The sequence below is a fragment of the Aspergillus lucknowensis genome, assembly GCF_044049455.1.
Source record: "Aspergillus lucknowensis strain CBS 449.75 chromosome Unknown BJX67scaffold_97, whole genome shotgun sequence".
NCBI lineage: Eukaryota > Fungi > Ascomycota > Eurotiomycetes > Eurotiales > Aspergillaceae > Aspergillus > Aspergillus lucknowensis.
In genome coordinates this window covers 20,285-41,449 of record NW_027263641.1, presented here as the reverse complement: position 1 = coordinate 41,449, position 21,165 = coordinate 20,285, and the positions used below count along the sequence as shown (strand labels likewise).

General features: G+C 49.8%; 8 protein-coding genes and 1 non-coding gene across 9 annotated transcripts in view; 5 read left to right on the top strand and 4 right to left on the bottom strand.

Annotated features, from left to right (window-relative positions):
* Positions 1 to 2,707: 2,707 nt before the first annotated feature.
* On the bottom strand, positions 2,708 to 4,006 carry BJX67DRAFT_368629 (uncharacterized protein). Its single transcript, XM_071030651.1, has one exon. It carries the CDS (start codon positions 3,777 to 3,779, stop codon positions 3,123 to 3,125), a length of 657 nt encoding a protein of 218 aa, XP_070880441.1. The 5' UTR covers positions 3,780 to 4,006; the 3' UTR covers positions 2,708 to 3,122.
* Positions 4,007 to 5,491: 1,485 nt separating this feature from the next.
* On the top strand, positions 5,492 to 8,868 carry BJX67DRAFT_368626 (uncharacterized protein). The gene is made up of 4 exons (XM_071030650.1): positions 5,492 to 6,692; positions 6,757 to 8,279; positions 8,330 to 8,560; positions 8,613 to 8,868. The coding sequence occupies exons 1-3, from the start codon at positions 5,660 to 5,662 to the stop codon at positions 8,345 to 8,347; spliced, it is 2,574 nt and encodes an 857-aa protein (XP_070880440.1). The 5' UTR covers positions 5,492 to 5,659; the 3' UTR covers positions 8,348 to 8,560; positions 8,613 to 8,868.
* Positions 8,441 to 9,403, top strand: BJX67DRAFT_338466 (ankyrin repeat domain-containing protein). The gene is made up of 2 exons (XM_071027613.1): positions 8,441 to 8,560; positions 8,613 to 9,403. The coding sequence occupies exons 1-2, from the start codon at positions 8,534 to 8,536 to the stop codon at positions 9,309 to 9,311; spliced, it is 726 nt and encodes a 241-aa protein (XP_070880439.1). The 5' UTR covers positions 8,441 to 8,533; the 3' UTR covers positions 9,312 to 9,403.
* Positions 9,404 to 11,656: 2,253 nt separating this feature from the next.
* On the top strand, positions 11,657 to 12,199 carry BJX67DRAFT_368616 (uncharacterized protein). The gene is made up of 2 exons (XM_071030649.1): positions 11,657 to 11,798; positions 11,873 to 12,199. Exons 1-2 carry the CDS (start codon positions 11,703 to 11,705, stop codon positions 12,026 to 12,028), a joined length of 252 nt encoding a protein of 83 aa, XP_070880438.1. The 5' UTR covers positions 11,657 to 11,702; the 3' UTR covers positions 12,029 to 12,199.
* An 88-nt stretch (positions 12,200 to 12,287) lies between these two features.
* On the bottom strand, positions 12,288 to 12,425 carry BJX67DRAFT_t97. Its single transcript has one exon. It is a non-coding gene; the product is annotated as a tRNA-Tyr (tRNA).
* Positions 12,426 to 13,363: 938 nt separating this feature from the next.
* On the top strand, positions 13,364 to 14,502 carry BJX67DRAFT_368612 (uncharacterized protein; the record flags this gene model as incomplete). Its single annotated transcript, XM_071030648.1, is given in 3 exon segments — positions 13,364 to 13,834; positions 13,897 to 14,325; positions 14,341 to 14,502. Coding segments are annotated over 3 exon segments (1,025 nt in total), but the record flags the coding sequence as incomplete, so codon positions are not given.
* Positions 14,503 to 15,059: 557 nt separating this feature from the next.
* On the bottom strand, positions 15,060 to 16,549 carry BJX67DRAFT_375988 (putative protein kinase; the record flags this gene model as incomplete). Its single annotated transcript, XM_071031781.1, has 4 exons — positions 15,060 to 15,539; positions 15,590 to 15,909; positions 15,968 to 16,305; positions 16,365 to 16,549. 4 exons carry the CDS (start codon positions 16,547 to 16,549, stop codon positions 15,060 to 15,062), a joined length of 1,323 nt encoding a protein of 440 aa, XP_070880436.1.
* Positions 16,550 to 17,603: 1,054 nt separating this feature from the next.
* Positions 17,604 to 18,127, top strand: BJX67DRAFT_392247 (uncharacterized protein; the record flags this gene model as incomplete). The annotated part of the gene is made up of 2 exons (XM_071034918.1): positions 17,604 to 17,834; positions 17,893 to 18,127. Exons 1-2 carry the CDS (start codon positions 17,674 to 17,676, stop codon positions 18,125 to 18,127), a joined length of 396 nt encoding a protein of 131 aa, XP_070880435.1. The 5' UTR covers positions 17,604 to 17,673.
* Positions 18,128 to 20,514: 2,387 nt separating this feature from the next.
* Positions 20,515 to 21,165, bottom strand: part of BJX67DRAFT_375986 (WD40 repeat domain-containing protein) — a gene marked incomplete at both ends in the record, with an annotated part of 3,190 nt that continues 2,539 nt past the window's right edge. Inside the window, one exon of the mRNA XM_071031780.1 lies at positions 20,515 to 21,162. Coding sequence (XP_070880434.1) covers positions 20,515 to 21,162 — 648 coding nt within the window. The remainder of the gene's footprint in view (positions 21,163 to 21,165) is intronic.

Genomic DNA, 21,165 nt, shown 5'->3' with positions numbered 1-21,165 from the left:
ATAAAAATAGAAAACTAAAGAGCTTCAGCCACTTGATTAATTGGTCGCTGGGCAACAGGATATACGGTATGGAGACCGCTAGTGCTCCCTGATGTACAGTTCTGTGCGCGGAGACTAGATACACTATAACCTGCCGCTGGCGGCCCGCCGTCCGAATTCGAAGGATTCCGTGTCCATCCCCGCGGACGGTCGTCGGACCTACAGTGCATTCACGACATCCTGGGCATACAGCACATGATTCATGATGACCATCACATGCATCAGGTACAGACTGGGCCTCGAACTACCTACCAACTTGCAGCGTTCCGGAAGGCCAGCCAGATGCACCAGACCGCCGAGCAGGTTTAAAACAGCGAGTCGTACGAGCCCAAAGGCCAGCGACGATGAGCCAGCAGCGGGGTGTAGCAAAATATATGTTGCCAGCATCAAAGACAGCGACGGCGGAAAGGTCTGGCGCTATCGAGGCCGTCCACCGTGATGATCTCTGCCGCCGCTTGGGCCATCGTAAGGGTCAGGCACAATAGGCATACCAAGCGGGCGTAGATATGGATTGCGGTTTGTAGGACCACAACCGGGATGGCCGAGGTATATACAGTACTATGTGGCGTCCCCTTTTCGACTACCGTACGAAAAAGGACGACACTACAGACCCTACGCGACTACTTTCCGCTCGCGGAGGAATTGGGAAGGCCCATGAATCCCCAACTCTCCTACCTCGACCAAATTCCGACGTCGGGCATCTATTCGAAATCCAGGGACCGTATATATAGGGGGATTTGTAGTGAATAGACCGGGCCAAGGTGGCATCTGCTGACACTCCTGGTAATCAAGGCTGCGCTATGGGCCCATTCGTAGTATTGCCGGTACTATTTCACGAGTAATTTCTCTAGTCGCTCCGGATAATTGCCCGGGGTATGCTGGGAAAAATCACGCCTTCATAACAGGTAAACAGTGATAACATGCTCCGATTACCACCGTACATTGATATCTGCAAATACCCAAGGATATTTTCCAAATTTGAACCAGGTTCATGAAATCGGAACAACGTTGCTTGGCCATGATCCCCGTGTGAAAGAGCTCTAGGAAGGTCGGGCTGGGTTGCAGGTGGTCTTTGGTCAATGGCAGTGGCCTTCCGGTGATCATGTGTCCAACGTCTTAGCACCCATGAGTGAATGCGATGGAGTAGAACGCCGGCGGCCTATAGATCTGAAGTCTCTTGCTCGGCGCAATGCTGAGGCTTCGCGGTGAAGGGCTGATCGAGGAGGTGAAGTATGACAACAACATCATTGAGATTTAGATGCCTATTGACTAGCGCAGAATTCCACCTTCGAAAGATATCTGCGATTGTGGAGGCTTCTTGTATGTCGGAGTTTCTGTGCTGGCGAGGGAATGCTGTGCTGCTTGCTCTTCCCAACGGCCTCTTGCACCCGGTTTTCGTGATTGTCGCATATCATCAATCTGGCTGCGTTCGTAAGGTTTGTCGCCCGGGTTTCCGACTTTGACTCCTGTTTCGGCAAGGCCAGCTCCAGATGTGCGGACACCCGCTTGGTGAAGTCAATCGACTCCAGACATACACCTCCGTGGGGCGAGGAAGCGATACACCTTTCACGGTGCAACAGGATGATCGGGGTGAGAGGGCTGCACAAGAAAGACATGATGGGGAGCTCGAGTAGTCAGTCGCAGAGACGACATTCGACCGAAGGACGCAGCAGTAGGGAAGATGTCTCATTTATACCCAATCCACTATCTCAGTACGGAGGTTATCCAGGGCAGGCGTCGGGGAACGGGCGCAAGAAGTGTGTTGGCTTGAGGAACGCAAGAACCCGTCTGTCTTGCGTAGGAGCGCACAGCCCCTTGGGACCTTCTCTGCGTAGTTTTTGACGTGGCATTTTCAGTTTCGGGCAGTCAAGTATGACATGGGCGACTGTTTCCTTTCCCCCGCATTCACATTTATCGTCTTCTCGGTGTCCATAGAGCTTACCGTAAGGTGCCAACCAGCAGCGGCCGGCCCGCAACTGGGTAAGAAGGTAGGCGCGGTTTTGTGGCAATGCGTCGTATAATCGTCGGGTGCGGATGGCTGGCAGCTTCGTGTCAATGCGCCAAAGGTGGGTGCCCTTTTTGGATGTCTTCCACTCATGTCCCTACTCTTTAAGGATCTGTTTTCGGATGGCCGCTCTTTCTTGTGAGACCAGGCGGCTGGAAGGGTGCATTTTATCTGGACCAACTGCCATTTTGGCTAGCTTGTCTGCGGCATCATTTCTGGGGTCATCGCAGTGTCCCGGGATCCATTGGAGGCGGAGGGGAATGCCTCGCACTTTCAAGTCTGAGGCTGCCTGCAGATTGGCATGGATAATCCATTGACCAGACTTATTGCGTGGGTTCCTGATTGCCTGTAGTACCGACATACTATCATAGAGGATTGTTGCTGGTTCTTGCTCTGTTGTTGCCAGATCTCTTGGTCTTAAGCTTGCTATTTGGAGGACAAGGCTAATGGCATAGAATCTGCCTATCGGCTCGGCCGCAAATGGCTTATAATGGAGGGTTGTTGAATGCAATAACTTCGACGCCACTCTGAGTAAGCTTTATATGCGATATGTACTGTACAAGCTATTACTTGTACCAGCAGGAAATCATTGATTTCCTTTCAGAATGGGTACAAGAGAATTATATTGGGTAGCTCAAAATGATAATACAACGCCCTACACGGGCTTTAACGGGGGTGTCTACCTTGAAGAATCCACAGGCCCCTTTGGTCTTAGCTAAGTAGAGTAATTGGCTGGAGATTCAAAGACTCTTTGAGGTACAGTCACACTCTATCTCGGTTTTGGGAACTATGCTCATCCTTCGTATGCTGTTTCCATAAGATATAGTTATTTCTCTGATTTCCCTGCGGTTTATTACAGGTCCAGGAACTAGTTCGTTTGGCTTTCACGACGAACAATAAGAGTGATGCCAGATACTAGTGGAAGATCCCTGAATTACCGCCGTGTCTTCCTTTGGGATCTCGTGTGGCGTTGCATCAGAGGGTGCCCCATGTCCATCCACGCTTGCCGCAAGGCAGCGACAGACTTCTCGGGAAAGTGGGGCATAATTTGCCTCCAGGTCAGTTTTTGACTTTGCAGCTACCAAAGCACACTTCTTTCTCTAGGCGTCAGTAGAGGGTCACCTTTTGAAATGTACCCAGTATTCTGAGACTTCGCACAGTATCTAGGCGTCGTTTTGCCTTTGGTCTTGGGCATCGATAATGGCGTGGAATAGACAGGCGAGGTGCTGGTGAATGGTGTCAAGTCGCGTCGAGGTTCTGGACCATCATCTCGGGGTACCCCATCTTCGAGGCTACCGCTATCAACCCACGATAGGTCAGCATGTGGCTTCGTGCGGCCCGGAGATGCCGCGGGCTCGACGACGCCGGCATCGTCGTGATCGCAATTATTACCACTAATACACAGGGAGGTCATGCGATCGCCAGACTGAGCCATGGTTTTGCCGTGTAGACCAGTCTCTTCGTCACCGCCCGAGAGAGGGGTCCGATCATCAGGAGTGTTGGGCACCTTATTTGCCAAGGTAATACCATCTTCTCCCGAGACCCCTGGCTCAAGAAGCCTGGGGTGGATGAGGTTAAAGTCAGGAGTCGTGCGGGCAGAGCTGAGCGGGGAAGTCACGATCGGAGTATCACCCATGCTACTCTCACTATCTGAGCTAGCCCTGGCATGAACGCCAGCATTGTGGTCAAAGTCGGCATGCTGTTGGTTTACAGGCGCCGGCCTGCGCGGTGTCATGAGACGGTAGCTTGATCGCAGTGGGCGAGTGAGGCTCAACGGCAGCCGGTTGATCAAGAGGAAGAGGCTGATAGTGTCGAAACTTAATTTTCTTTGGAGCTGCTCCTTCAGTATTGGCCCCGACTCTCTTTTGCTGCGCGCCGGCACCTTGTTTTCTCTTGACGGCTGGTTGGGGCTCGACCTCCGCCATATCGCGTTCGTCAGGCCGTGCACATCGTGGAGGTGACAACGAAATTCGATATCAGACTCAAACGAATCTGAGTAGCCACAAATTGGCTTCGTGCTTGGCCATTTCATCTTCTGAATGTGTGTCCTTTCAATATGCCCTTGTAAGCCGGCACTATGCGACCAAGACTTTATCCGTTCTTCAGGTGCGAGGGTCTGATCCCACAGGCAATAATGGCAGTATCCAGGGCGAATCACTGTATGGTGGTAGATTACTACCTCGCAATGTAGGTTACCCCAGCATTGGAGGTGTTGGCTATAGTGATCATGCCAATTGTTTTCCCGGAGCCACGACATGCATGCATAGCAATATCGTAGCTGGTGGGCAGCTATTCCCAGGCGACGGGCGGTGGCCTTGCGGACACAGTCGTGGATGTGAACACTTCTCTTTGGCTTTGCCAGTCTGCATTCAATAATTAGCACATCCCACACATTGTGGCAGGGGGGACTTACTCTTGGATGTGATCTTGACACGTGTCGACGGGGCAGTAACCATTGATGGGAGACTCTCCCGGGAGATAAACCACATCGTAATCATCGTGACACTGTGTGAGCAATTGACTCCCAAACAAAAGTTTTTGGTCATGAGTGAGTGGCTCGGCAGAACATAAAGTCTCGGCTATGTATCCTACCTCGGGCATGATCAGGGTTAGAGCACGAGTACATGCATCGCTCTCCAGTGGGCGATACCCTGAGAGCTGGCGAAGCTGAGGAGATTAGTGACGGTGGAGAAATTTCAAAAATTCGGTATGCACAGTCGGAGGTGTTTTTGATGTTTTTTAAGTCAACTAAATCGAAACGACGCACATACACAGTACGGAGACGTCTGATTGCTCCATCTCGGTTACTGATTAGTGGTAAGTAGCCATTCTAATTAAGAGTGAGCCTCACTAGCATCTACTTTAGTGTCCGCTGATCCGGAGACGCGTGACGAAGTGAGAGGTTTAGTTCTAGCTTCAGACGACGATGTCGACCTAAAGGAATCCGAGTATCAACTTCCTCACGAAACTGATGGTTTTTGGGCACCGCGAGGGGAGGCTCGCCGTGTTCAGGTTACTGGATCCCACTGTCTATTCGTGGTTTTCAAGTGTACTGGGCCGTGTCACGTCTCTCTCTCAGGGCATCTGTAATATGGCTTGCGCTCTTTATTGCTGCAAGAGCAGGTTACGCCAGAAGTACACTCGTTGGAGATTTCTGCAATTGTCTGCGGCCAAAGCCTCTTTTGTCAGTATTACAATGACTAGAGTCCATTGTGAGTGCCTTGCAGCTATCGTGGCCATGACAGATCCTTTCCATCTGCTTGGACGAGGCTGTGCCAAGGCAGAGAGGGAGTGCTGAGGCTGTGCCATGAAGGTCTTTACCTTACGTTCAGATGTGATTGGTTCTTGCTTTCACACCAGTATGGTCGGAATATTAGATAATCCTAATTAGCTTGTCAGTTAGCCTCGTTTATTCCCCCACGGCTTGAACCCCCAGCATCTGCTCAATATACATTCCGCTCCTTTCTCCCACCTCTTCCAGTCTCAATAAGCCTTGACACAGCAGTGCCTTCCCAAAGTCTCCTTGTCTTATTTGCGCAATCGGTTGATAATGCTGTTCATCCGTCGAGCGATATAGCGCCGCTCCTGGACCACCGTTAGGCGCATCTGGTCAGAATGGTCGAGGGCATATCAGGCCTTAACGAGCATCCCGAGACAATTCTATCGCACCCGCCGAAGAGACAGAAGACGTTCCATGGTGGTTTTTCGAGTCCACGGCATGACTGGTACACTGTTGGCTGGATTTGTGCGCTGCACATAGAAATGGCCGCAGCTCGGGCTATGCTGGACGAGGTTCACGAACCCCTACCACAGCATGCAGGCGACAGCAATGCCTACGTCCTCGGTAGCATCAATCTACACAATGTGGTTGTTGCATGTTTACCGCACGGGCAGTACGGAACAAACAATGCAGCGATAGTCGCAACCAATATGTTGCGAACGTTCCCTGGAATTCGCGTCTTCTTGATGGTCGGGATTGGTGGTGGTGTGCCGAGCAGAGCTGATCTGCGTCTGGGCGATGTCGTTGTTGGAACAAGAGTAATGCAGTGTGATCTTGGCAAATATATTGACGATGGACACCTGCTGCGGACGGCAATACCCAGAATTCCTCACCAGTCGCTCGGGACGGTTGTGTCTGCCCTCCGTTCGAAACACGAATTGAATCCAAGTCGAGTTCCAACAATCCTACAACAGATGCTAGGTTGTCAACCCGCATATAGTCGCCCAAACATCCCAGATCGCCTTTTCCACGCGACGTACACCCATGAATCTGAAGGGGATAACTGTGACAGGTGCGACCAATCCGAACTCGTGGGACGGAGCAGCCGACCGGGGAACGATATAATGATTCATTACGGCGCGATAGCCTCGGGGAACCAGGTCATGAGAAGTGGCACGTTTCGGGATGACGTGGCTCGACAACTAGTTGTTATCTGCTTTGAAATGGAGACTGCTGGCCTCATTGATGTTCGTCCATCCATTCCAATCAGGGGAATCTGTGACTACTCAGACTCCCACAAGGGTAAAGGATGGCAGAGGTTTGCCGCAGCAACTGCGGCGGCATTCGCCCGGGAACTTCTTGAGGAACTACCTGGGACTGACGTACATACTGATGTATATGCGAGCGATACGTGTATGCGTGATTCGGGTATGTTGTCTCCGGCGATTACGATCATTCTGCTCATACTGACGAGTAGTCCATCATTCGTTAGTTGAACGCCGGCAACTTTTGTTAGAATCTCTCAGGTTCGACCAGATTGATTCTCGCAAAATGAACATCAAAGGGGCCCTAAACAGGACATGTGAATGGTTTCTTAGCCACCCCAGCTATAAAGCCTGGCTCGATCCGGCCGGGTTGGCTCAACATCACGGTTTCCTGTGGATCAGCGGTAAGCCTGGTGCCGGCAAGTCAACAATCATGAAATTTGCATATGAGTGCATGAAAAAAAATGCCCGATCCGAGAATACCGTCGTTGCTTCATTTTTCTTCAATGCAAGAGGCGAGTACTTGGAGAAGTCGATCGTCGGAATGTATCGATCATTACTATTGCAGCTTCTTGAAGGATACCCGGACCTCCAGACGGTCTTAAATGATCCAGAACTTGTTCCCCGGAGCTTTAATGGTTGTCCTGAATTAAACGGTCTCAAAACCCTCTTTCGTAACTCAGCCTCCCAGCTCCGACGGCGTGGGTTTACCTGCTTTGTCGATGCTCTTGATGAATGTGACGAACAACGGGCCGTTGATATGGTCCAATTCTTCGAAGATCTAACGGAGCAACTTTCAGCTAGAGGTGTCCCATTCCGGATATGTTTCTCTAGTCGACATTATCCCTATATCGTCATTCGATGGGGGATACGGCTAACACTGGAAGACCAACCTGGCCATACAAAAGACTTGGAGACATACGCTGCCAAGCGTCTCCGAATTGACAACCCATCACTTGCCGAGGAGCTGCGGATCCAGCTTCTTGATAAAGCTGCCGGAGTTTTCATGTGGGTCGTTTTGGTAGTCGACATCCTAAACAAGGATTATCAACGTGGTGGGATGTTTTTGAGAAAGAGACTTGCTGAAATACCAAGTGATCTCAGTGAACTGTTCAAAGACATTTTGGGACGTGACAACCAAGATATGAATGCCCTCCTGCTTTGTATTCTCTGGATCCTTTACGCGAAACGCCCCTTACGTCCAGAAGAGTTTTACTATGCACTCTGGAGTGGCTTGTCCCTGGACAGCGTTCGCGATGACAGGCTTATGGACATCACTCTTCCTGATCCCAGCGTCGGCTTTAACGAGTTCACTATATCTGTTATTAATTACTCGAAGGGACTGGCGGAGGTAACAAAATCCCAAGGGCCAACTGTGCAATTCATCCATGAGTCCGTTCGAGACTTCCTTATTAAAGACAAAGGCCTGAATGCATTATGGCCTGAGCTCGATTTTGACTGTGAGAGCACTGGTCATGAGCGATTGAAACAGTGTTGCTATATATACATGACCCATTCCTTCAGGGGTGCATCTGTCAGCGAACTGTCAGTCCCAAACCCGGGCCTACAGACAGAAACAGTGAACAGATACCCCTTTCTGGAGTATGCCAGTCAATATGTCCTCTACCATGCCAACATTGCAGCAAAGAAATTTTCTCAGGAAGAATTCTTATCTGCCTTCCCACTTTCCAACTGGGCCACGATACACAATACCTTTGAGAAATTCAAGATCCGTAGATATACCCAGGACGTAAGTCTTACCTACGTTCTGGCGGATAACGGACACTCAGAGCTCGTCAGGATACGGCCCAAGAGTGAGCGACAAAGGCATACACCTGGGGAGAGATACAGGTATCCACTATTTGCTGCGATAGCAAGCGGTAGCAAAGAGACCGTTGCCGCTATTTTGGACCTACACTCCTGCATACACAACGGGATAGACCTTACAGAGGGCCTGAACAACAAAAAAGCTTTCAAAGGCTACGAGAGTCGAACACCTCTATCATGGGCTGCTCAAGAAGGGCGCGACACGTTAGTCCAGCTTCTTCTTCATACCGGAGTGACCATTGACGAGACAGATCAGGCAGGTCACACAGCGCTTTCGCGGGCGTCACAGAATGGCCATGAGGCAGTAGCAAGGCTTCTGATTGAGAACGGGGCCGATATCAATGCCAACAAAAAAATTAGATCAACGCCACTTCTACTGGCCTTAGAACACGGGCATGAGACAGTAGCAAGGCTGCTGATTGAGAACAGGGCCAATGTCAATGCCAGACACAATGACCGTTCGACACCACTTCTACTGGCCTTACTTGGAGGGCATGAGACAGTAGCAAGGCTGCTGATTGAGAGCAGGGCTGATGTCAATGCCAGCGACAGAAATGGTTGGACGCCACTTCAACGGGCCTCATGGCAAGGCTATGAGGCAGTGGCAAGGCTTCTGATCAAGAGCGGGGCCAATGTCAATGCCAGGAGCAACATCGGTTCAACACCACTTCAACAAGCCATACTTAGAGGGCATGAGACAGTGGTAAGGCTTCTGATCGAGAATGGAGCCAATATTAATGCCGGTGACAATGACGGCTGGACACCTCTTCAACAAGCCTCATTTAAAGGGCACGCGATGGTGGCAAGGCTTCTAATCGAGAGCGGGGCCGATGTCAATGCCAGGAACAACAATGGTTTGACACCACTTCAACAAGCCTTACTTGGAGGGCATGAGACAGTGGCAAGGCTTCTGATCGAGAATGGGGCCGATGGCAATGCCAGTAGCAAATTCTGATGGATACCACTTCTACGAGCATTAGTAAGAGGCTCTTATGGGTAGCGAGACTTCTTATCAATAGAGGAGCGGAAGTCAATGCCCGTGATAGAGACGGACGGAACCCGCTCCTGCGCGCTTCAAAGGCAGAGCTTCTCATCGAGAAAGGAGCCGATGTCAACACCAGTCACTAACCTATTTAACGCTAGCATATCACGCGTGATGCGCTAAACCTTGTGAGTTGAGTGCCCCTGCTCAAGGATCTCAATTTGAAGAAGGGCCAGAGGAATATTCTATTCACCCAACCTCTCAGCCCACATAACCTCCTCGCAGTGGCGCCTAGAAACCGGTGCCTCTTCCCGTGTCTTATGATTGAATAGAGAATGGGAGTGTTAAGATAAGTGATTGTATGATTGATTCTTGTTAATTTTTCTTTTTTTTTTTTTTTTTTTTTTTTTGAGGAGCTATCTATTACAGTGGCGGGATGCCTCATATATATATCCATTCCCGATCCCTGCCATAAGGTTCAGCCACCACGGTACTCAACAATTCCTATAAGTATCTGCTTATGAGCTAATACATGAGACAAGTCTACATACTCTGGATAGGCACATAGGAAAAGCTTCTCCAGTAGGAAACCGCTCTGAGAGTGTCCCCTCAGGATGATATGGTTCATGTTCGCAAGAACCTCTTGGGCTGAGTCACATATTCCTAAATCGGACCTAGAACAGCGCTCATAGTTCCTCTGATGCCTTAGAGTGGTATTCATCCTCTGCTTCCTCTGCCTGACCGGCCCGCACATCCTGCGCCGGCCGAGCAACGCTCGGAGGCGTGAGTTTCAAGGAGATCCTAGGAACAACCGGATCCCAGGAACGCATATCCTATAACGAGGCCATCCCACGATCATGCCATTTCCAGGACAAGGTGTCTCAGAACGTCTTTCCTTAGCAGCGGGAGAGGCTGAAGCGTTGAAGCGGGGGAACGGCTGTAAACCAATCAGAGCTACGTAGCTAGTCGCGCTGAAGGCGCTAGTACTTCCGCGCTCCGTTCCCGTCAGATTTGGGAATAAAGGGTGTACGAACCAGAGGCTTGCTCTTCTAGCTTAGAAGGGATGTTGGAAAGAAGAGTATTGCGAGATCCTCGTTGACTCAAGGAGTTCATTTTCCCGGAAGAGCAAATTCCGCCCACGTGTTGCTGTTCATTGGTATGTACCAGGCATCAGTCACACCCTCTATGTACCTCCGCGGGGGAAACCGTGGACTTGTCGCGGCATATAAATGCCTTTCTCCACTATCTTCAATTGGAATCTCCCATGGCTTGGCGAGTAGCAATAAGCTGGAAAGACCGAACTTAGCGACGGTGCTGAAATTTCGGTTGAGGCGTGTCCTAACAACTCCTGGAAAAGAGCGTATAAATGAGATCTGCGGGTAAGCTGAAGCTAAATGCTCCATTGAAACAGAGTTCATGATGATGGCATGTTTTGCGCAGTTGCGAAGGGAATTGTGACGTTTGAGAGATAGATTGTCAAGATGGAGAGCAGCTTCGCCTCCGGCTTCAAGAACTGAGGCCACGCGAGATAATGTCGGCGGCCCATCTTGCACGGTCTGTTTATCTGTATCACCAACCTTTGTAAGCTGCGGTAGGAGGTTGGTCACGAGGGGCTGTAGAATGGGACGAATGCGAACCGTGTAATTGGTGAGATTATCAGGTTGGAGGAGAGGCACCGGAATATGCAACGGCGAGCCTGGGTTGCGGGAGCATTACGGTCAAACCTATTTTGCTGCCTTTGTTATTGACCCGGATGGATGGAGGTTAGAGGCAGTGTGTAAATCCGCGCCCTCCGAATGAGCTGAAGTCCATACGGCCTATGCAAGCTGCACCTTGCCGACGCGCTCGATTTGGTACGAGCTTGCTAGCGAAACAGGAAAACTCTTGAGAGCTTTACTATCCGGATACATTGGCAAATCCCGAAACTTCGATGAAATGGGTGGCTGAGGGCCTGGAAATTGTTGCATATGATAGGATCAGGTCATGATAAACAGTTTTAAAATAGCGAGTCCTCCTTCGTACTATGCTCCACCTTCATGCCGGCCAGGCTGTTCAATTTCAAAAACAACGGGTTGAACAGCTCTTGAACCTTTGCTGGATCAGTCTGATCGGAGAAGATCATGCACCCTGTCAGTACGGACGCGATGAGGTTCCCTTCTACGCGGAAGTCTGGGTAATATAGTAGTATCCTGCACCATCGGCGTCGTTTAGACCGGGTACCGCAGCATGAAAGTGTGTTAGGCCTTTCCAGCAGTTCGGCTCTCCGCAGACTGTGATCAGACGGATCTACTCGGAGATGATCCGATAATCTCTGGTCCGGAGTCACGTGTACTTGACGGATAAATACTTTCACCGAGATGCCGGATGGTCATTGTCCACTCCGTCCTCCACGGAGCGATTGCTATCCTGCGTGACGGCCAACCAGTGGAAGCTATACGGCAGCATTACGTTCCATTTCTGGTGAGATAATATCAGGACCTAGAGGGTTCCGTGTGCAGTTCCCCGGATATCGATCGTCCGCTGACCAGAAACAGGCAGCATGTTCGATGATCTTGATCGTTCCCGCGGTGGTTGACAAGGTCATCTTAGTTCGGGACGCTAGGCTCGTCAGGCTAGCTGTTGTAATTTCCCGCACATCCTGTAGTCAATGTTGCATGGCCAAACTTGAACTTGAAATGTTGGCCCGATAGAGAGCTCAACAACTCAGCATAGGTTTAAAAGTCAGCGAAATAATGCTTTATGCCAGCCAGGATATTTGCAAATTCACAGATATGTCGAGAAGCACGGAAGGGCCCAGACAAGAAATAAGTGGGCTCTTACGTTTTACCATGCTCTCATTGAAGCATTGGTAAGGTTCCAAGGTGTCCACGCAGCTCCAAGGCATCCCGTCAACGTCTAACCCAAATGAAGAAGGCGGTAAAAAATGGCAGAAAACTCAAAAAAGAAAGAAACCACTGGCGGGATTCGAACCCGCGATCTTGAGATCAACGCATGGTAGACTGAAATTCACTGTTAGTCTTCTCCCCCCGAGTGACTGGTCGTCCCCTTCACTTACAGTCACACGCCTTACCACTAGGCCACAGCGGCTCAGTTGCAGCATTCACTCACATATGCTGTTATGGACTAATTCGTAAATTCCGCTGGCTGAACCATTCACTCCGTTGATCACCACCTCCCATCCGTTCACGACCAACCACGACAAGCCCCTGCACCTCCCCACTTCCAGGTCCAGTGGCATGACAAAAGTTTGCATCCCCCCACTAAGCACGCTAGTAGAACCGCTTCCTAATTAGTCTTCGAAAACTATTCTGCCGGCCAAAACAACGCGTCGATTGCTGTACATGGTGGTGAAGCAATTAAAGTCTATACAACAATGCCACGCAAGGAATTGACACCAGATATCCGGGCCAGGCTCTGTGAGCTGAAGGCAATTGGCTGGACCTTTATAATGATCCACCCATATTCCATATCGAACCATCCAGTCAACAATAAAGCGCGAGCGAACTCGCAGGAAGCAGAAGTCTTCTCCTCGCTCTGGACGGCCTAAAAGGATCTCTCAAGAGGAACAAAAGCATCTACTCGAGCTAGTAGAGCAAGACCACCATATCAAGATGCGCGAGCTCTCTGAAGCAGTTCGAAGCAGCCCTTCCGTCCGTACTGTTCAACGTCTATTTCGCACACTTCATATACGGAAATGGAGGCAATGTGAGCGGCCTGAAATTACCCCTGAGAATGCAATAAAGAGGCTGAGATGGGCAGAAACCTATGCAGGATATTCTGCGGAAGACTTTGATAAAGTTATTTGGTCTGATGAGTGTTCTGTGGAGCGTGGTGCTGGTGCATGGAGAATATGGACTTTCAAGTCTCCCAAACAAATTATCGAGCGGGGTGTCCATACCGTACGCTGTATTCCAAAGGTCTGTGTGGTGCGACGGCCCTTCAGGGGCAACTCGCGTACAATAGTAATTCCGCTCCGGCGCTATACCCGATTAGGCGACCCAACAGCGGCCCCCTTCCCCATCCCATCCCCATCCCATCCCCCCATCCCGTCACATCCTCCCAATGAACTCCTTAAAAAAATGGACCCGCCGCATCACCCGCAAACCCCCGAGTGTGCATGATCCCAGCGAATCTCTACCATTTCTCGACCACAACCTTTCCCCATCATCAACAGATGCAGAATTCCAGTTATATCTCACCAATTACGGGATCTTCGGGCGCCTCCCTGTAGAGATCCGCCAGCAGATTCTCATCCTGGCATTTGGAAACCGCACCTTGCATGTAGACCTTCAATATTGCCCATCGCGGACTGCCTATTGTGAGGACTCTACTACTGCCTGTACCTGGCAATGGTTTGGCTGCATGTGTCATCGCGAGGAACAGCCTGTCGACCGACTCCAATGCAGTGATCCTTGTCTACAAGACCACTCGTCCTCTTGCAAATCAACAAACCTCCCTATCGGGGCTATGGGATTCTTACTAGCATGTCACATGTCGTATGCAATCCTCTTTACATCCCCTCACCTTTATATCCATCTACGTATATTAACAAAATCAGCTACCAAGAAACAATCGCCACCCTCTTTACTACAAACACATTCCGCTTTGAAGCCCTAGAGCTCCAACTGCATTTACCCCACCTAATCCCCCCAGACTATCTATCGTGCATCACATCCGTAGAGCTTATCTGGAGCTTGGTGAAGCCTCGTGCTACAGGCTACAGCCACAGGGATAATCTCCTTTACCAGCTGTTGCGGAGGGAGGGGACAAATCCTTCTGGGAAATCTAAATCTTCATCTACATCTGTAGGTGTGGCTCCGCTACATCAGCTATGCCGAATAGTCCCGGGTACATTTCCCCGTCTTCGCTACCTCTACATCTCATTGCACAGCCATATTGCACCGCCATCAAATATGGTACTCATAGACCCGTTGGACACGGTCGAGCGCATGATCCTGCGCCCGATCGAGGATATGATACACTTTCTGTTACCACCAGACCCAAATCCACAACCCAAAAAGGAAATCAACATCGCCATCCGGCAAGGAGGGTGGGAGGCTTTCCTACGACAACAGCAAAGGATCCATGACGGGAATATCATGCTCGAGGGGTCATCACGCTTCGGGCCGCGGTTCTGGAAGGATATCAAGCATGCCAATTACAACGAGAATGTGAGGACCTGTGAAATCAACGCCAAAAATGACAGCTAAACGGCCGCATTTCCACCCGTAAATCTCAAAGCGGTGAGCCACCACTTTGAGGTTCCCGCCTCAGCCTCTCTCGCCACCAAGGAACTGGAAGACGGGCGCTGGTGCACGCCGTCGGCCCTGAAACGATGAAGAAAATAAGCCAGATTCCAGAGATAAGATTTATTGATGGGTGCGCCGGCATCAACTTGGTGTAGGGCGGTGTAGAAGAAAGATTGCGGACGTCCTGGTCTCTGAGTTGGTGACACCAAGTATAGATTTCAAAGAGATTGCGACTTCGATGAGAGTGTGTAAGGACGCTAGTGTTGTTCCAAGTGTACATTTGTTGGTAACTAGCGTGCTTGACGATACAATCAAGACGATTGTGTATAGTTCCAAGAGGAAGACTGAACGAATTTTATGTCATTTAAAAACTACGTTTACGCTTCAACCGGTCATCTAATGGCACCGCTGAACTGGGATCAACCACGAGTTCGACTCATTCCGCTAGCAAACGCTCGCAGAAACCAGGCGCTTATTGCTTTGGTTGAAGAAAAGGATGCTTCGCTAGTTCGCCTGCTGTTTTTCTCGCATCTGGATGCCAGACAAGCATTCCCTTGGCGAGATCCAGAAACGCTTCCCTCTCCTCTCCCTCAAGGAAGGAAACTGTGTCGCCTAGTTTCCGGTCAGGGATCAGGTCTTCGTAGAGAAAGCGACCTGAGATGTTTCGTGAGTCTGAGAATAATTTATTCGAGATAGGAAACTCAGTAATACCATTATTGTCAAAGAATGGCCCACAGAAGTACTCCTCCGCGGTCTCGCATACTTTGTCGTCTTCTCGTCTGACAGGTTCCGGCCATGAGTACTCTCGCATGTATTGATACCTTTGTATGACCTCTGGAGGGGGTGGACCAAATAAGGCTATCATTTCGGCGATGTGTAGTTTAGCATCGTAGCGACCTTGCTGATCATGGATATGCTGAAATAGCTCTTTGCCTTCGATCATATCCCACAACTGGTCTGGCATTAGTGGATGCAACAACTTTGGAGAACAACGGGACGCACCAGAACACCAAGATTCCAAATATCCGCAGGCATTTGCCATCCATTACCCAATATCACCTCTGGCGCCCGATAGTGGTCTGGCTGAATAGGCCAGACGCCCCAGTCATCGTCTTCCTCAAGTCTGGTTGCCAAGCCAAAGTCGACAATCTGTGGTATACTTCTCAGAGTTTTAAGTGGCCCGAAGTCATTCTGCGACTGATATACTGGTCGTCCCGTAGAATCAATCTTGAAAGCCATCGGTTTTTCAAGCTGAGAATCCATGAAATCAGCAAGCACGGTTGGATCCTCGAATGAGACCATGATGTTTTCAAGCTTTAGATCTAGGCAGCCGCCTGGGCTTAGTATCACCGACGGAAGCAAGGCCGAAGATGAACTTACCCGTATGGACTATCCTGCATTCTTTGTGAAGATATTCAAGCCCCGTAAGAAAAGCACGAATGTATGTTTTAATGAGGGGCAGTGGCATCTTTCTATCGTCAAAGCGCCGCTGATACATTGACAATGGCTCCCTCATAGGCGGATATACAAGACATGAATAAGAACCTTCTGGACCTTTAACTTCAAAAGAGTCTAGTAATGTTCTAATAACTGAGCGACCACGATGTGATGGGTCTGCCGTGGAAATGTGCTCTTCAACCTCGCGCTCATGACAAGCGGAACTCGCATTGTTATTGGCGATTTTTAGTGCCACGACGCTATCTGGCTCTTTGATATGCCTGTATGTTTGTTAGAGACGGAGAGAGCTTCGAATTGAACGGAAATTATTGAAGGCTACCCTTGTAAATCACGCGCGAGCCATACTGTTGAAGACACGCCCCAGCCAACCTTGACCAGGGTTTGGTAACGATCAGCGAGTACCTCTCCAGGCTTCGCTGGGTAGAAGTACTTGGAATCGTACACTGGCGAGATCTCTTCGTCAACGAGTATGCCAGGCGATAAAAGTGGCCCGGAAGAATGCATGGGAAACTGTTTCTTGCGAAGCAAGGCGGACAAACGAGGAATGGACGGCCTTATAGTGTTCATTCCAGAGTTACTCCCCGTAACCCGACGGGAGAATGTGATATTAATAGTTGTCGGAAAAGAAGAAGGTCAACAAAAAGCCCGAGCATCGGTAAACTTGATCACGTGGCACGGTACTCAGCAGGTGACTATTCCTGATACAGACTAGGAGCTGTCAGCCAATGAGATCATCGGATGCTTCCGATCAAGACAGTGAGGAAGACAACGATACGTTGCCAAAGGCCACAACTATGCTGTGTAGAGAGGACAAGACCTTTGGGAGAGATGAGTGAAGCTGATAGATGGCATAGTAAGCTAGCCGGAATACCAGCCTCATCCTCGTTCGACTTTGACGCCGAACAATAATAGCATGTCGGAATAGCTCTGGTCACGCTTCAGTTGGTCGAGAGAGCGTATTGGCGACGCCCAAGAAGGTCTCTCCTGCTTCTGTACATTCCAACGGCGCGTAGGTGACCAACGATTCTTTGCATTGCTACTGGTGGATACCAGTGATCAATCAGGCACTGCCCCGAATTTGGCGCCGTGGTGGAAACTCACCTAGGACCAAGGAGTAAGGGCCCGCTTGCAACGCGGATTGTGTCAGCCTCTAGCTGAGCCTCAGGCCCTCAACTAGAGCCGTGTAGAGCGCGAATTATATCCTATCGTTCTCGAGTTTTACCGGACGGCCGAAGCTTGAAAATCATGGAGATAGATGTGTGGGGAAGGCGGCAATGCAACCGATGTAGGTCAAGGTGTGAGTAGATACGTAAGAACAGCCATAATTAGAAGCATCTATACTTAGTCCCAAAGATGTTTCGGGAGCGCGATATGACCTATGCCGTTTCGCAGCCTCTCTGCCAATGGATTCGGAAGTGCTCTGTGTAATCCACGGCGAAGGAGAGTCAGGGTGAATTATGCACTAGTTGATATCGCTCCTGATGAAGGTATATAAGAGAGGTGTATACCACAGCTCCTCAGCATCAACACAGACTCATCAGATTACTTTCATACTCCAAGACAACTCTCACAATTAAATCACCCTCTTCCCGCATTATCTATATCTACGTCTACGAAAGTCGACAATCATGGCCTTGCGAGCATTCTCAAGCACCGCCAGACAGTTGAAGCAGCTGAACTGGACCCTCCACGGAACAACCATCGATGTCAGCTGGTTGATCCAGCAAATCGAGCGCTCCATCGATGAAGTCCCCGGGCTGAGGGCTCGCGTTGTCAGCGCGCAGGTAATGTAAGACACCTGCATACTCCCCTTGGATCGAAGGTACGAATCCAGCTAACGTGGATAGCGGAAACCCTCACCCCACGCCCAACCGCGACGACCCGTACCATGGGTCCGTGATTCTTCTGGATAAGGACGGTAAACGGGTTACATCCGCGCATGCCTATCTCAACGGGTATGTCAAGTTCTCCAAGGAGGCGACATTCAAGCCTGTGAAGCTTCCCCCGATGCCTGGGGCACCGGTCATCCCGCCGGAGGGCGTCGCAACTGGGAAATCTGGTTCGACGTCTGGATCTGATTAGTCGACCTCCAAGAAGGGCAAGAAATAATATATGAGCATTAGGTAGTTGTGCTGGATATATTGCAGGCAGATATATGGTTGATATCATTATCATTAGTGCATGCTAAATTTCAACATTTCATCTTTCAAAACCTGTGCCTGCAAGCGAGATAAAGATCGCCCGGCCTGAGAAGCTCATAGATACTTACCTCGCCGCCTTTGGGTCGATCTCCAGGCAGTAACAAGGAAATCGGTGCGACTGGCGGTGGGCCTCCAACAATCTCTCTCCAAGGGGAGAACCACTATTGATTCTGAACCCTGTTGACCCCTTTCCCTCCACAACAGTCTACTGTACTGTAACTTCGTTCAGAATCATTGAATGTACGAAGTCCAGAATTAGGGGAGCTGCAAGAACAACGAGCGAATGCAAGCAGTCAGTCAACGACGCTCAGCTGCTGAACCCGAGATAACTAAACTTTTGAGAGTAGTCCATTGCTCCACCAAAACTAGCGGAAGGCAGCCTTTGTTCTGTCCTTCAATAAATCACTCCGGAGATACAGAAGGTACAGTATCTTCGAGATAGGTCAGAGCGAGCAGACAGTCAAACATCAGGTGATTGGGCCGTTACAGTATTTCTCCTCCCCCTAAGCGAGAAGTAACCAGGGTCGGGACAGAGTAGGATGATGTTGAGCGCTCAGGACCATATAGGTTACATAAGGGGACCAAGTCTCATGTCATGAAGGTAATCCTGAGGAGTTAACACTCTTGCTGTTACTTGCTGAACGAAGTCGCTCTGAGCCCACATTTCGCAATCTATGGCTCCAAAGAGAAAGCTGTGCTTCGTTCCCTGTTTCTTTTCAGAGGCTGTTCTTTGAAAGCTTGTTTAACTTTTGTTCAACAATCTGGGCTGGATTAGGTCATCGAATCACGAGCCGAAATCGAGGAATGGAAGATTTTGAGGGCCTTCAAAAGTGCCATTCTGAAAACTGATGAGAGTTGAACACCACTGGAACAGCCTCAGACCGACCCACATGGTCATGCCATGCGAACTCTCTTGCTGTGCGTCACAGTAGGTGACTCATAGGGCCCCTACTCCTGTCAGGGTTAACAGCAGCGCCCACTTTCTGGGACGAAATCTCTTCCTTAAAATTCTGGTTCCTCTACTGTTTAACTGTACTCCCACCTCAAGGCGGGAGAGTGGTGGGCAGCTAATTTCCTTGTCTTCAAAAATTGCCCTCTTCCATTCTTGCCTTCTCAAGAATAGCGTAGTAACATACCCAAGGGTTGAACAGCGAAATGCCGATGCTCTTGTTACATAGGATGCAGGGGGCAATCCGCCTCTTCACCCTGCTCTCTCCACCAAACTACTGCTGCAAAATACACCCATTCATCAACAGTCAGCAGGGTGGACATCGGGTGCTGGGTTAAACTGTCTGGCATTCTCTAGAGTTTACGTAAGGAGTCAAAACCTCATGTTCTCGTTGAACGGTGATGTTGTTCAACTGAGAGGGTTAGGTAAATGATCTCGCGAATTCAGTGAGCATCTTGCACTATGACATGTGCTCAAATCTATTTAGGGAGCGATGCGCTTCTCTTTTAGATCTGGGTTTAGAAAACCCACCCCAATATAGCATACAGAGTCACCCGAAATGTCCCTCTACCCTTGACACTAACAACATGTTTTCTAAACCCTAACCTTAAATAGATGCTAAGCTGAATCTGGCTAGTGGCAGAAAAGTGCGTATTTACGTGAAAAGAAAGTTTTGTATCAAACACGTAACTGTACCAGAAACTTTGGTACTCCCCACGTCACGCTTGGGTACACCGTCCTAAGTAGAATATCTTGCTTCAAAAACTGGATTCTTAGTTGTTCCGACGAAGGGCTGCAATAACGAGTCTAGAAGATTCAGCAGAAATACTACAGTACAAGTAAATGGCGGATGTTGGATGAAATTTAATAATAAAGTCTTGACCATCAGCAATACCCGCGGCCAAGTAGTCAGTGAACGGGAGTTATAACAGCTATTGTTTGTGCAAGCCACGCAGTTATCAAATTAATTGTTATCAGAATCCTTGGTCTAACGGCCTGCGCGTTAATCAGCTACTGCTTGAACTGAGAATGAATTGGTCCCCAGGGTCCAGATCCGTGAACCAGTCTTGGCATGCTGTTTGAACATGAGGCACTCTATGCTGACGATGCCGCAGGTCGATATTTATTGGTGCTTAAGCAAGGTGGGGTCGCAATGGAATATTCTAGAATTCCAGAGTGGCAAGACTCCCAAGAATACAGGAATCGCGGCTCCAGGCCCTCCTTTTACAAAGATTTTAGAAAATAGAGGGAGTTGAAAGATGGTCAGAAAACAACTAGAAGTACTGTATACAATAGCATGGAAGACAGGATAAGACATACTAGATTAACCAAAGAAATGTTAAGCCGCCTGATCTATGTCCAAGTACCACACTGTTGTGACGGGTAACTGCACATGTCGCCCGATAGTCTGGAGGAAGCCAGATCAGCCGCCGCCCGTTGCGAGTTATCCATTTTTCAGAAACGTATAATTGATTCTCCTGCTGTTCAATAAAGGAATTGTGAGGTTGGTGGTTTAGGGAAAGTGAACCATGGTCGGTATTAAGACGGCTATTAGCTGAAAATGACAAGGTCTTTACTACCACACCAAGTTGATGTTTCCCTCTTTCAATCCCAGTGGCCGCATCCCAGAGCCGGATGGTTCGATCTTCTGAGGCGGATGCGACCGTCTGCCCATCTGGTGAGAAGGCCACCGCCCAGACCAAACCCCTGTGGCCCTGCAGCATGTGGTGTTCCACGCCCGTGGCTGCATCCCAGAGCCGGACGGTTCGATCTCGTGAGGCAGATGCGACCGTCTGCCCATCTAGTGAGAAGGCCACCACCCAGACCCAATCCATGTGGCCCTGCAGCGTGCGGCGTTCCACGCCCGTGGCTGCGTCCCAGAGCCGGATGGTTCCATCTCCTGAGGCGGATGCGACTGTCTGCCCATCTGGTGAGAAGGCCACCGCGTTGACCGAATCCGTGTGGCCCTG

What these genes read in the sequence shown, in the direction of transcription:
- BJX67DRAFT_338466 (XM_071027613.1), top strand. Translation starts at nt 8,534, where the DNA reads ATGGGCTGCTCAAGAAGGGCGCGACAC. An exon ending in GCTCAAGAAGGGCGCGACAC is followed by an intron (nt 8,561 to 8,612) that starts GTTAGTCCAGCT and finishes GAGACAGATCAG; the next exon opens with GCAGGTCACACAGCGCTTTC.
- BJX67DRAFT_368616 (XM_071030649.1), top strand. Translation starts at nt 11,703, where the DNA reads ATGGTCATTGTCCACTCCGTCCTCCACGGAGCGATTGCTATCCTGCGT. An exon ending in AGCATTACGTTCCATTTCTG is followed by an intron (nt 11,799 to 11,872) that starts GTGAGATAATAT and finishes GACCAGAAACAG; the next exon opens with GCAGCATGTTCGATGATCTT.
- BJX67DRAFT_368629 (XM_071030651.1), bottom strand. Translation starts at nt 3,779, where the DNA reads ATGACACCGCGCAGGCCGGCGCCTGTAAACCAACAGCATGCCGACTTT.
- BJX67DRAFT_368626 (XM_071030650.1), top strand. Translation starts at nt 5,660, where the DNA reads ATGGTCGAGGGCATATCAGGCCTTAACGAGCATCCCGAGACAATTCTA. An exon ending in TACGTGTATGCGTGATTCGG is followed by an intron (nt 6,693 to 6,756) that starts GTATGTTGTCTC and finishes ATCATTCGTTAG; the next exon opens with TTGAACGCCGGCAACTTTTG.